This window comes from Strigops habroptila, chromosome 8 (assembly GCF_004027225.2).
Source record: "Strigops habroptila isolate Jane chromosome 8, bStrHab1.2.pri, whole genome shotgun sequence".
Lineage (NCBI taxonomy): Eukaryota > Metazoa > Chordata > Aves > Psittaciformes > Psittacidae > Strigops > Strigops habroptila.
Window position 1 is genome coordinate 28,338,982 of NC_044284.2, and position 14,543 is coordinate 28,353,524.

Consider the following 14,543-nt stretch of genomic DNA (forward strand, 5'->3'; position numbering starts at 1 on the left):
AAAATAAAAAGGGGGGGGGGGGAAGCCGAACTCTTGAAGGAAATCAAAGATGCTGTAACTGCAAGCGCCAGCTGAGCTGCAGGGGAGGAGGGCGGCCCGGTGGGTTCCGGCGAGGGGCCGCGGGGTCCAGGCCAGGCCGCCCGGCTCCCCCCGCTGCTCACCGGCGCCTCCTCCCCCCGTCCCTCTCCTTCCTTCCCGTGCCGGTGCCGAGCCGCGGCTCCAGCCTCGCAGCCTCTCCAGGAGCCAGCAGTCTCCCGCCCGCCACGCAGGCGAAGCTAAAATCCTCGGGGGAACAGACCCGGCACCGTTCGCATCCTTCCACCGCGGAGCGTGCGCGGAGGCGAAGGGCCGCGCCCGCGGAGGGCAGCGCCGCCGACCGGTATCTGCCTGCCCCGGGAGCCGGAGACAGGTAACGGAGCTGCGCGGGGAGACGGGTAGAAACGGCCAGCTGGGGGCGGTGGATCCGCGGAGGGGGGCGCAGCGGGCGCAGAGGAGGGTTGCGCGGGTTCGCACGTGGCTGAAAGTTGGCGGGTGAGATGCGCCAGCGGGGTGTCCTGGTGAGGGTGGTAGGGGGACTGCGGCCTCTGCCCTCCCTCCCCCCGGGTCGCACCCCCGACGGGAGAGGAGGTCTGCGGGCAGGGCAGGGAGGTGCCCTCGCGATGACTCCTGCATCTCCGCCGTCCGCAGACGTCCGTGCACCGTGCGCACCCGTGCGCGCATCCTCAGGCACGCACACCCCTGCACACCCATCCCCGGGCAGACGGATGCGCGTATCGCCGCGCTCAGCGGTGCGGGGAGGTTGCGGGATCCGTGTAACCCCCAGAGGCAGCCGGCGGCACCCACCGCCCGGCTCCGCGCCGCTCTCCTCCCTCTGCTGACCAGGGGATGGCTCGGCCGGGAGGAGACTTAACTGGAATCGCGGATCGGCAGCCAAAAGTTGACGGGCAAAGCTGCAGGTGCGGGGGGAGAGCCTGGGGGAACCCGCGGCCTCAGGCCGCCCCGACGGCGCTCTCCGCGGGCAGGGGCGCTGCCTCCGCGCACGCGGACATGCATAATCTTTCCCAGCTTCCGAAGCTCTCTTTAACCGGTGCAATATGGACTCACCGCTCCCTCCTAATTAAATTGCTGCATCATTCATTTTCTGACGCGGGAGCAACATGGGGTACCAGCAGGCAACGTGCACCTGACACCCCTTTTAAAAAAGGGGGGGAAGGGGAAAAGGGGAAACCACAACAGCTTGTTCTTATAACAAGCTCGCATGGCAGCTTTAGCAGCACCTAGGAGAAACGACCTCCGCGCTATGTTTCCGGGTAGAGGGGTTTAGATGGCACACACCCCGCATCTCCGCTGCTGGGCCGAGCAGGCGGGGGGGCCGCAGCCGCGTCCTGCCCTGACCTTGCGCTGCTGCTTCCCCCGGCCGGCAACTTTCCGAAATGCCCCCGAATAAAACTCCCGTCCTCTTCTCCTAGGCTCCTGTCTTCAAGTTTTGCCGATGGGCTAGAGCAGGGACGAGGGAGGGCATCTGAGGGGTGTGTGTGTGACCCTGGAACGCAAAGCAGCCAGCGCTGCAGGGCTCCTGGTCCCCTGGGGACCCCCCGCTCCCGGCCCGGTCGTCTCCCCACCACGCAGGGCAGCCCCGAGGGATGCCCTCGCGGGAGGAGGACTGACGTCGCCTCCCAACTCTTGCTGGCATCCCTTATGCGTACGGCAGTTTGGCAGCGGGATGAGGAGGAGACAGCAGCTCACCAGAAAGGAGGCTCTCCCCAGTTTGGCCGGGATGACAGGCCTGTGTCCCCTTGTCCTACCAGCCAGGAGACAGAAATCACGGTGGGCCATTCCCCCTCTTCTCCCCTAGCCCAAGTGGCTCACAGCCTCCCTGCCTTTCGTCCTTTTGTCGACACAAACTGCTGAGAGTGTGAGAGTGATTGGCAGGAGCTCCAGCTAAGGGTATGCTGGACTGATGTAACCAAGATTAGGACATCACTTGGTTATTAATAATTATTATTATTATCGACAAGTGAGCTATTTCCTTGAAAGCCCCTGCCCTGGAGCTGCAGAGTCAGGGAAGATACATGTCATTTGGGTGGGAGGCTGGCAGGTGCCCTTCTGGCTGCCACTTTCCAGCCTCAGCTGTAATTACTGAAATGTACCTTTTACCTCTGACAGCCTCATGAAAATAAGGGAGAAAGAAGCCGCGGATAACTTTTGGGACAAACTACAAAACGATACTTGAACAATTGTTGTACCTTTCTGAAAGTACCATTGCAGCATTATATTTCCACTGGAGGCAACCATTTCCCCCACTGCAGTTGTTGCAACGCAGTCATTTAGTTCTTCATTTAGTCTGCAGTGTAAACCAGCCCCGTCCCTTCCCAACAGAATGTCAATGATTGAGAGAAAGAGGAAGTTTTCTTCCAAAGCTCACCCTGCCTGTCCAGAAAGAAATATTCTGATCTTTAATAGTCTCTTCTGTCTCAAGCAATCTATGGTAGGGGAAAAGCAATAAATAGTGCAAGGGCAAGAGAAACTCTCTTGTAATTATTATAGATGGGAGCTGCTTCCCGGCTCTTTTGTTAAAACTAAGGAGTAGTTTAGAGGTTCTGGAGCTGAGGGCTAGAATGTTTTGGATACAGTCAGTGCCTGTGCTCTAGCTGCATTTCTACCTAAAAGCCCCTTAAAGCCAGCTCCTGCTGTGGTCTGCACTCACATCCAGCTCACTGCATGCCAGAAGTGAGGGGGGATCCCCTTGAGCTGCCTGTTCATAGGGGCAAGTGAGCTTGCGGGAACCCAAGTGTGGGAGGGGGAGTGGAGAGGCCCGAGTGTGCTGTGATGCTAATTAATCTGTGATTCAAAACCCACGTGGATTTGATTGGGAATGCTGCCAGGCTGGTGCTCTGGGGATAGATGCTTGTGTGCCCCTAACTGGGTGCAGGGCAAGGCCTGCAGCTAGAAGAGGGCTTCCCGGGGGGCAGCCTGCCTTCAGGGGCCTCACTGATGAAACGTGGAAATCGTTGAATGAAGAGGAAAGGCCAGAGCACTGGGCTGTTGAAAATACAGTGCTCTAACTCTCCAGAATGCAAAGAGTGGTCCTGGGCAGGAACAGCTGCAAAGGCTGCAAGACAGAGAAATCTGTAACGCTGTTAGTCTGCCTGGGCTGGGCTCAGAGCTGAGCCTTGCAAGGCAAGGGCTTAAAATTCCTTCCCTCTCCTGGTGTTCCCTCTTGTGTCCCCCATGAGACTTCTATTTGTCTGGTGTGTTCAGATAAATATATTTAAAATTGAGATTGTCCCTCCCCTTTTCTTTTATGTATTTTTCTTTTTTTCTTTCTTTTTTTTTTTTCCTCTAAGAACCTTTCAAATATTACTGGTTTTGTATATTAGAAATTGTTGAAATTGAGAAATTTTAGTGATTTTGAAAATGTTGATAGGGGAAAATCAGAGAATCTTCTCCTCATAGCAGTCAGTGAAGCAGTTTATGAAGCTTAACTTTTCATTTCCCCTCTCTGTTACTTAGTTCATTTATCAGGCAGACAGAAAGAAAACCAAAATTGTCAGGTGGAATTTACCTACAGTCCTTCTTGTTAAGAGAAGAGTTCTGTTAAAATTCATGTCATGTTGTTCCAGTACTCTTTTAAGGACCATGACCGCTGTTGCTATTGTATCAACTGTTGTGACTCATTTCAGGGAGATACAAATTTGATGCAGAGGTCTGTCGTGTCCACCTCGAGTCAGTGCAAAGGTTTCATTGACTGCTGGAGGATCACATTTGGACTGTGAGAACTCAGGCCAAGGCTCATTCCTTCTTTCAAGGTCAAGGGGAGATGCGGGATGCCCTAAAGTACCTTCAGCCTGTTACTGGTTGCTTAGCTGAAGGCTGGTATCCTTTTCTCCATACAGTCCTGGTATTTGACACGCCACGTATAAGTACAGGCTCAGATTATTTGAAATGCATAAGCATTGGTGAATACACATGAAATGGATGAAATGTAAGAATTTTAAACTGGGCTTTTCCAGCTGGAATCCTTTGGGCTGGAGAGGTTCTTACATCAAACTGATACTCATGGACACAATTTTTACTCTTAGTCACCTCATTATCAGTTATGGAATAGCTGTTAATTTTTCCCAAGGCAGTTATACTCACTATAACTGATGCATCATTTTCAGATGAAATTAAGAAATAATAATGCACTAAATTATAATTCAAGGACTACTTCTAATGTAAAAGTTCTCCACTACTTTAAACTCAATAGGACACCGAAGCTGTACAGAAACCTTAGCCGTGGCCTCAGTAACAAGCTATATGTAATTGGTTTTTACTCGTGGGATTCTTTTCAGCAGAGAAATTTTTGCCCAGCATTTGACTATATGTGTGAATATTAAAAAGAAGGGAAGAAAGAACTAATGGATAGTATTAAAATAGAGCAGCAAATACCAGCAAATCGTGGGTGCAGTATTTTTAATGGATTGTTATTAAAAATATAAGAAAAAAGCAGGCGCAATAGAAGGGAGTTTTTAATGGACAAAATTGTCAGTTCTGTTATCCTCACTGATTCCTGACATTTCAAGATCAGTCTTTTATCTAATGATTTAATGGCCTTAAACATTTCCTTCTAGTAAATCAGGCACAGCTATAGCTTTTTTCCCACCTCAGGCACGTAAGCCTGCACGCTCTTTCTAAATCTGCTGATATTTATTACAGCCAGTGTCAAAAAAGTTCACACGCCACTTATATATGAGCTTCTCTTTGGCCTTTATTAGAATGATGTACAGCCATAGTTAGGCATGCACAACTTCCTTTGACAGCAGCCAGAATCTCATACATGGATCAAAGGTAGAATATTTCTCTTAGGGTGATCTCTTCCCACCTGAACCTTGGAGTTACAAGCTCAGCTCCAGTGCGCAGAGGGGCTTCTTCAGTTCTTCCCATACTTCACATAGGCAATCCTGCAGCCACACAGCCAAATCCTCCTTCATGACAATATACTGCCTCTTTTTTAAGCACCTTTTTTTTTTTTTTTTCCAGTGGAGAGATTTATTTTTACCTGGTGGCAAAAGTACAAGTTCTGATCTCCTAAATGAGGCTGAACATGGGCCATGCAAAGGAAGAACATGAACTTAGAACTGTTTTTTCTAAATCTCTCCATTCATTCCCCAAAGACCCCGGTGGCAGGGCACAGACCTTCCACTGATAACAGCTTTATTCCTCCCATAAGAAAAATCTTAGATAATACAAAAATAGTGTTTGAATTCTGTTAGCTGAAACACTTGTTGGGGAATAATCATTGTGGTTTGTTTTTGCATGTATCCACTCTGCATGTAAACATTTTCTTTTGCAATTTCCAGTCTGCTTAGAATGGTTTTCTTTTCAACTTGTGGGCTAATCTGATGTACATCCCGATTCCTTTATTTTGTCTGGGCACATGAAAATGGAGATTACCCTGCAGCATGCGCTGTAAGCAACAGCATGGATTTTCAGGGCATCTGGATTTAGAGTTGCCAGAATTAGAAACATGAGCCCGACGAGATCATGCTAGGGCAATTCCCCTGTACTGGGCCATAAAGCCAATCAATTTAAATTGTAATAGAAGGCACTATTACTGCACTGAATTCTGTGTGAAGGGAGGCACTTACTGCTCATTTGGAAATAAAAGCTCATATTCTAAATTGCTTTTTAGGTCAATCTTGGTCCTACTTTTAGTGATGTCAATGGTGGCACTTCCGTTCAGTCCAGTCATGCCAGAATTTTACATTTACTGTTAAGTACTTCTCCTTTTCCCCCTCTCCTCCCTTTCCTAAGCTCCCTGACAGCACTGCTCCCTGCAGTTCCTCTTTGAGGACAGTTAAGACATAGAGGTAGACCTTACCATTCAACTCAGGAGCAACAAGATGGATAGTAATTTTAATCTCTTCAAAAAAGTAGTTAAACAGTTATGGAAGAGCTGACAAGAATGATGTCTTCTCTGCTCTTGCAAGTCTTGCTCTCCTTTCCTTTTGTTGCTGATGTCACAAGTCTTATGGTAGCCCCCAGTTATGAATACGAGGTGATCTTTCATCCTAAATGGGCTCACCTATGATGTTCAAGATGAGCTGACTCACTCCAATTTCAGTTACCTCTAATGGAAGTTATGGGCTAATGTATGTCTGTAAAAATGGCAAAAGAGAACTGGATCTTAAACTCATGGATCTTTTCTAACATGTAATACTGTAATACTTGGGTTTCTAATGCATGATACATTAACACATTAGCATGCATTTAATATATTTGTTTTATTATGCTAGAATTATTAAATGGCAAGAGACAGAATCAGCTAAAGTACCTGAGCGTGTCTTCCTCGGCCTTCAGCTCCAAACTGACCTCCAGAGGAGCGTTGCCCTCTGTCTTTCCCACCAGCCAGGGAAAACGGCAGCTGTCCTGACTTACGCAATGAAAATCAGCATCAAAGCTGAATAGTGTGGCTATCCCTTACATGCAGCAGTTCCCTGTTTCCTTATCTAGTATAATTTTGTACAGGAGGGAAAAGCTGAGGAAAAGAACTGCTTTTCATATTTCAAATACTGAGATAGGTTTTTTCTGTTGTGGGGTTTTGTTTTTTTTTTTCATTTTATATAAATTGCATATATATGATAAAAATGTATATATATTCTTTTATAGGAATATATAAGGATATAATAATATATATAATATATATAATAATATATGTAATAATAATATATATATAATATAGGAATATATTAGGAGGAAGAGTGGGAACTACCATTATTGATAACTGCATCCAGACAGTCATTACATGTAGAGGATCAGAGGTCTAGAAAATAAGACCTGTGAGGAAAGAGTAAATTAGGACTCTTCTAAACGGAAGAGTAGGAGGAATGTGGTAATACTTTTGAATTATACAAAAATATGCTAGAAAATAAAGGGAATACTTTGTTCTCTAAGAATAGCATCAGATAGAGAACAGGAAATTGGTCTTAATTTGTAGCTAGAAAGATTTATATCAAATACTAGGATGATGTTTCTGACAGTGAGGGTGGCAAAGACTGGCTGAGGAGGTTGCAGAGCCTCTAGTACAAGAGGCCTGCAAAAAGGCAGGTCAGGGTCTGTGTCAGGAATGTCAGGGAGCAATTCCTGTGGCCTGGAGATGGATTAGGTGATCCCCTGTGTGTCCTCCAAGACCTACATTTCTGTGGTTGGTTGTGTTGAGGGACAAATTGTTTGTGATCGTATACTATGCCCCTTAAAATATATATATCCTTATTAAACACAGTAGGAGAATTTAATAAAAACCAGATTTGGAACAAGATTCCAACAGAAACAATAACATAAATAAATGAACATGAAAGAATTGAAGGTTTCTAGGTCAACAGTATATTCATGGGTAGGGCATACACTAAGCATGGTATATCCAAATTCTGAACTCATGCAATTGGCTAAAATCATAATCTTGAAAGTGTGTATATATATATAGTACTTATACAGACACACACATGCATGCAAACCTACATCCTTGGATGATTTTATGTATCTTTAATTTTCCAAGGTTTTTGTGCTTAGGGGTTTTATTTTTTATTCGTTTTCTAGCTTTCTGTGTCATCCATCTATCTTCAGTTGGCTTGCCAGCTAGGAATATCAGCTTCTCAGGTAGTTACCTTCCAGAAACTGGAAAAATCTCAATATAAACAGATTTACAAAAAGCTTTGAGAATTGGGATTGCTGAATATAGATAAAAATCTTAGGTATTAGTGTAAGAAGGACAGTACCATGTTAAAATGTAATATCCATAACAATACTCAGCATTTCCCAACCACTTTCATCGTATTAAATGTCAGCAGTTTCAAAGTGTGCAAGGAAAGCTTCCTTTTAGCTGTTAACTAGGCTTAAAATCCAATGAATAAATTGTACATAGTTCATCAGCTTGTGGGATGCACAGTGCCTACACACCAAATAATAAGTTACACATCCCACTGTGAACAGTTTATGGCCAGAAGACTGCAGGAACACCACTGTGGAACTGTCAAAATAAAACATGTAATGGACTCATAAATGAAATGAACGGATATTGGTTTAAAATCAAGCCCATAAATATGTGTCACACCTGTCCTCTGTGTGGCCAACAGCAATCAAGCTGTTATATTCTGTACGTATTTTCAAGCTGATGCTGTCTGATTTGTCTTTCCTTCCTTGCTGAGAGATATCAACAAATAAAGTGAAAGACCTGAGTGATATGTTGTCATTGCAAAGGCTGCAGCCAAGGTGATGTTAATATATCAAGCTAAATATACCATGGACCCAGGAAAATTTGAGGCTAATTATGTTTTACCATGTTAACTCTTTTAGGGAGGAAAAAAAAAATAAAAAAAATCAATGGAAGAAGGTTTACAGCAACGGTTTTCACCACCCAGCAAGGTTCTGCACTTTCCCACAGAAGTTACTGTGAATGTGGAAATAGTCTAACATAAGGATTATTAATAATAATAATTTACACTATGGGAGGTCCAAGGATTCCCTCCATGCAAGGTACATATGAACAAAAAACTATACACAGAAAAGCTTCCAACCAATGACCAATATGATTATTCCTCTTCATCCTTACAACTTGGTCTCAGTGCAAAATAAATTCAACTAAATTCTTAGTATAGTTCTCCCAAAGTTTACTTATTTTAACAGGCAGTTTTCATTATTTTCCTAAACAAGCCATAGAGGAAAATCCAACATTTGGTGTCTTTCTACAAAAGGTCCCAAACAATAACTTAACTGGTTTCAAGGGTGTATCCCATCGTGTCAAACCAGGCATTTGTTTCAGTAACTGCTTAGGGGAGCCCAATGGCTCAGTGACTTTATGTGCTTTTTGGCACAAAATCTTTTTGTTTGTTTTCTTGCTTATCTAATTTTTAAAGATAGTATTATTAAACGTTGAATTGCACTGTTTAAAATATAATCTTGTATTTTGCCATTTAAGTTGCTGTCATATGGGAACAATCCATTCCTACTGAAGCCTTTTGGGGCCATCCTTACATAAATGTAATTAAGAGTCCCTCAAACTACAATTTTCCAACTTAAATACACAAGGTAGACAAGGCCCTTTGTAGCTCTCTGCCAGAGCAGTTTTGCTGCCAAACTACATCACTGCCACATCTGTGTTACTCCTAACCTGCAGTGCACACAAGGACCAACATTCAACACAGGGAAGCAGGCAAGTGCCCAATACACAGGGTAGCAAACCATCTCCATTCCTGGCCCTCCTTGCTCCGTGGCATCTTGAAAAATACGATTTTGTTGCTGACGTAAGATAACTAAGCAAGTGGAGAGCACACGGGATAGATGCCATGGGTGCATCTCATCTACCCAGAGCAGCGGGAGCCGCTGTGAGTGGCAGAGCCTCATGTCTCCTGGCTTCAGACCCTTTCCACTGCTTCTTCCTGCAATCACAGGCCTCTTTCTTTTGCCCTTTGTGTTGACAGGTGTTGCTAAAAATTACCCTGTAGATGTTAAAGTTATCACGTTGTCAAAGGGACATCAGCAGTATTGTCCAGGTAGAGACTGACTTTGGTTTTTTTTTTAAATATAGGACTAAAACATATTGTAGTGTTAAACTGGATTAAAACATGAAAGCAGCAGAATGGCAAAACTGCTGAAACCTTACGAAAACACATGCATTGACCGATTTTCTGGTGTGTAATGAAGATGAAAACGGCAACATTTTTTTCAAACCATTTGCATATCTGTAAGTGACTGCAAGGCAGGGTAGAAGGAGGCCAGCTGGATTCAATTGAAGAGAAAGGTAAAAGGCTTTTGCTTCTGATTTTCATTTTGCAGTTAAGAGCAGGATCACATTTTGAATTTCTTTACAGACTTTTAAAAAATGAGTGACGTTCTCAACAACACATCCCAAGTGTAGAAGTGCATATTGAACAGAATTACAGAAAAAAATTCTGTTTTATAGTAATAATTAATGTTTTGTCTCATGCAGTTTTCTGAATGATCCACATAAGCACATTTTAGGGCAAACAGCTTAGCAAGATTTCAGGGGACACTAATCTGCTGGACTTTTGCTGACAACCTAAAAACAATGATGTCACGTGAAAGCCTTATCATGACAAACTCGCCCATCTGCAACGGCGGCGCGGTCCTGAGCCACAAAGCTTTCAGACGTGTGCTACCCCAGTGCAGGATGTGTCATTTATTGAGGTCAGATATGAGGTTTTTGGTATGCCAGAATTGCTTCTGTTATTTCCAAGACAAGAAACTGGGGCACCAGATTGGCAGCAGAGCTGCAGCCCAGCCCAGGATGAGACAGGGGGCAAATAGGTATCTTCAAAGCAAGCCTCTTTCTCTCTGTGATTTTCACCTACTGTAGCATAATAGTAATAATAATAACAACAACATCAACATTTCATTATTTCTTAATAAGTCTTGGTCATTATTACATTTGTCTTTTCAAACTTTTTTTGTTATCCTTTGCTTCGCACTTCAGGTCAGAGCAGCTCCTGGTTGTGCAATGCTGAGACAGTGCCACAGCATAATTTCTGCCATCCATGCACATATGCAGCTAGGCAAGGGTACAAATGGAATACAAACCTATAGGAGTAGGTGGATGATAAATAATTTATATTTCTTTATAGCCACTTGCACCTTATAGAGGTATCCAATTCATCCTTACTCTGAATTATTGGCCTTTGCTGATGAACATAATCCTGTGAGTAGTTAGTTATTCATACACAGTTCTTTTGTACTGAGTGCAACATGAAGGTTAGTTACCCTCTCCCTTGGCATGGTGCATGCCCTTATTTCTCTGAGCAGGGGCAGGGCTTAGACAAGCCTTTAGCACAGTTGCGGCTTTCCTAGGTACACAGGTGACTGCTTAAATTGCCCTAAAATTAGAGTGAGGAAAAGGGAGAGACAAGTAAGTTAGAGCAGTGAATTCTCCAGGTTAAGAGGACAGACAGGCTAAGATGACATTTTTCCCCCTCCAACTTAGTCAGCTATATTTATTTTTTTCAGTGGATTTTCTCCTTTCCTGAGTCTGACTGTACCCTGCAATGTCAGGAAAACATGTTAAGAAAGCTTTGCTACCCAGGGAAGGGCATAGTCTTAAAACTTGAGTGCAGGGAAGAAAAGAGGAGTATTTGGAGCTTATAGACAGCTGAATACGGGTATGAAGGAGAATTGGAGGGAGAGTCTTGGCTGTCTGACAGTTGTATGTTGTGCCAGGGATGGAGACTACTTTCACTTTAAGTTTGTAGCACAGGTGTTCCTGGCAATAAAAGCAACATATCCTGACACTTTGGGGGTAATAATGTTTTTGAGTTTCTCATAGGCTCCCAGCGAAGTTTATTGGTAGTTATTTCAGTCCGACACAACTTCATAACCTCATCTTACATTATCACATTTTGTAGAAATGCCAAGACATCACAGTGCAACAACTTTTACTTGCAACTGACAGTGTCAAGATGATCAGTCCCTAGGAAGGAAGGCGTTAGATGTGTGTATTTCCATCCTGTCTCCAGCAAATTATAGCAGGTTTTAAAGTTACTGCAACACAGGATTAGAAAAGAGAAGGTTTCCGGCCTCGCCCAGCTCCTCTTGTGTAACCCTAGAGACCAAACCAGAGTGCTGGCCACTCGTGGTTTAAGGGTTGTTTCAGTCTTAGGCTCCTAGAAGCCTGTATGTTAAAATACGATTTGTTCTTACTTTCTTCCATGAAGGTAACCTTGCTTTGGCAGAAAGCAGTCCCTCAAAAAATGTGGCTAATTTTAGAAATTCAGGGCTCACTTGCCCCTTTTGTTGCAAGCGTAAGGAGTGAAAGAGCCTTTCTGCACCAAGCCATATTTTTCTCTGTTTGTACCAGTGTGAGGGAAGAGCCTGAGTTTAACCGAACAGATAAAAATAAAACCAGCGATGGGCAAAGCCAATTATGTTCCCCATTGCCTAGGGATGGGCAATCTAATTTGCAGCTGACAGTGATTTGATGGACTGAACCATCCTTTTTCTGATCCAGCATTTCAAGTAATTTTTATTGTAAACCAGTCATTACAATGTAGGACTCTCAGGATCATCAGTGTCACCATGACAAATTCCCACATCAGTGTTAGTGATGCTGCTAGGGTTTTTCCTCCCATCCTTCACTGCCTAACATGTTCTGGGAAGTGCTGGATGTGGTACACTGTGGCCCTCCCCTTAGGGTGAGCTCTGGGCAGAACAGCTAATGGTTCATGTGAGAGGGATGGTGCCAAACAGAATGGTACCATCACTGAGGGGCATGTTTCAAGTCTCTTTGCTGTAATGTTGTCAGGGATGGCAAATTTAACCCTCTAGTTCAGAATATACGTATAGCACTTAAGTTGGGAGTTTACATTTTCTACTCCATCTTCTACATCTTAGCTCCTTTGTATTGTTTATAGGTCATAAAACAATTCCACTCTACCCCCCCAGGATATTGTACTAGTTCCTGTCTGACATCTGTGCATTCTAGTAAGTCCTAAGCATTAGTGTAGTATACTTATGTTCCCTGAATGGGCATAGAGGCATGGCTTATGCCCAAGCATTCTTGGACGGTGCATCACTTCATGAGAACCAGCTGGAATTTATTTTCACCAGAACTTTAGCAATTTCTGTTTCAAGAAGCCAGAACCTTGATTTTCCAGAGTTGTTGGAGTTTCCTTGTCTGCACTGAAAGAAACTCCTGCTGGACCATATTAGCTGTGGGTCACAGTGATAAGGGGAAATTTGGAGAAAGTGACCTGAGAAGATATGTAGAGGGTGAAGATTTGTTGCTCTTGCAGACAATGTACCCTAAATTGCTCTTCCCAGGTCTGTGATAACGCACTTTAGACCCAGGAGGCTTCATTTATACGTATTTCCCCCTATTTCTGCTTAGCTGTGAAATCTGTAATTTCTTTCTTTCCACTATAGTATCCAGTAAAGACTAGTTAACAAATGATTGACAGAGAACTACTATTGCAAATGGGAGGAATAAAAGCCTATAATTTTCATAAGATAGATCACCAAGACTTTGTTCTAATATTGGACGGTTTTATTAATACCTCTATTCCTGCCAAAGTCCCAGGTTAAAGGAGCATTATTAAGGCTGTAATGTCAAGCACAGAGATGGTGAGTCAGGCCAGGGTTGTGGCAACCGTTGCACCTCAACTTCTGCTCCTTCCACACATCCTCCTTAAAAGCACAGTCACACCTATGTAAAAGTAACTATGTACTGAAGAGCTACAAGGAGCAAACTATATATTTTGTACTCATATGCTTTGTGCATTATTATTTGGATTGACTAAATATTTGTATTGACCAAACATATATATTGATTTTATTAGGTCAAAAAGTCAAAGTGAAGATGAGGAAATACCTTTAATAATTTCCATAAAATTTGAAGGTGCCTAGCAGGTTATTTCAGTAGCAAGTGTAAGCATAGTTAAGTGATATTGGCTTAAATGAGTTTATATTAAGAAAACAAAAACATTTTTGTGCTTACTTCTATAGGCCCGTCTCCTTCTTCGTATGTAGTTTGATTTTAGCATCCTGTTTTAGAATATACAGATTTGGTTCAGCAAACTTTCCACCAAATGGGTGAGCAGCGTGTCCTTGCAGGCAGCCTCCTAGAGGCAGTGAGGTGTAGGGATGCCCAGACATGGAGGAGACCCTGCGCCTAGTGCTCCAGGAGGAAGGGTTCTGCAAACCTGTGTCTCACCCCAGGAGGGACACACGTGTGGCTCCTGAACTTAGTTCTGGGGTGGGATTTGGTAGCATAGGATGAAAAGAGCTCTCAGTTCAGTTGGCAGGAGTCTTCTGTGCAGGGTTGGGGTGCGTGGCCACATGGTTCCATGTGTAGGTCAGAGGGGCCGGGATGTGCAAGAGACACAGCTGTGATGGGGATGCAACAGCCACCAGCGTTTCTTGGATCACTGCATGGATCTGGGGTGAGAACTGTACCCTCATTGCTGCAGCGCTGATGGGAAGTGCTAAGAACATTCCTTGTAGACCTGTTTCATGAGCAATACTGTGAAAGGAAACAGATTGCCTCAGGCAAGACATTTAGAGGGTCTTACACTTCTCTATATTTTTAAAGTGTATGTTCTTGCTCTCAATGAAATATTGCCTTTCAAGAATGAACTTGGACAGGGATAGGCTGTCTGCGCACACACCTGCCGTGTGTTGCATTAAGCTGTAAACACTTGTTTAGGTTATCTTCCTACAGAGAACTTCATATAAATGGGAAGGTCACCATGCATGCAGATATTCCTGCATATCTTCTTTATTGTCCGCAATTCCTTTCTGGGTCAGATTAAAGATTCCTGATACTTACTTTTGCATTTCTCTAGGTTGGATGATGTCTTCTGCTGATTGTGTTGCCTACGCAGATGTGTTGGCAGTGGTCAGGGAGAACCTTGGCTCCATGCGGAGCTGGACATCCAGCATCCCACCTACACATGTGCACAGCTGGAGTCACTCGTGTGTGAGGGGAAGTCCAGCTGCAACATGGTTGGGTTTGAGTTTACAGTGGCATTACAATAGCAATCCTAGTGAATGGGGAGCAG

At 44.1% G+C, this 14,543-nt stretch overlaps 1 protein-coding gene across 1 annotated transcript in view; it reads left to right on the forward strand.

Moving 5' to 3' along the window:
• Positions 1-14,543, forward strand: part of LOC115612200 (translation initiation factor IF-2-like) — a 66,947-nt gene that overhangs the window by 468 nt on the left and 51,936 nt on the right. The window contains exon 2 of the mRNA XM_030496210.1: positions 12-409. Within this exon, the coding sequence (XP_030352070.1) occupies positions 12-409 (398 nt within the window). The remainder of the gene's footprint in view (positions 1-11; positions 410-14,543) is intronic.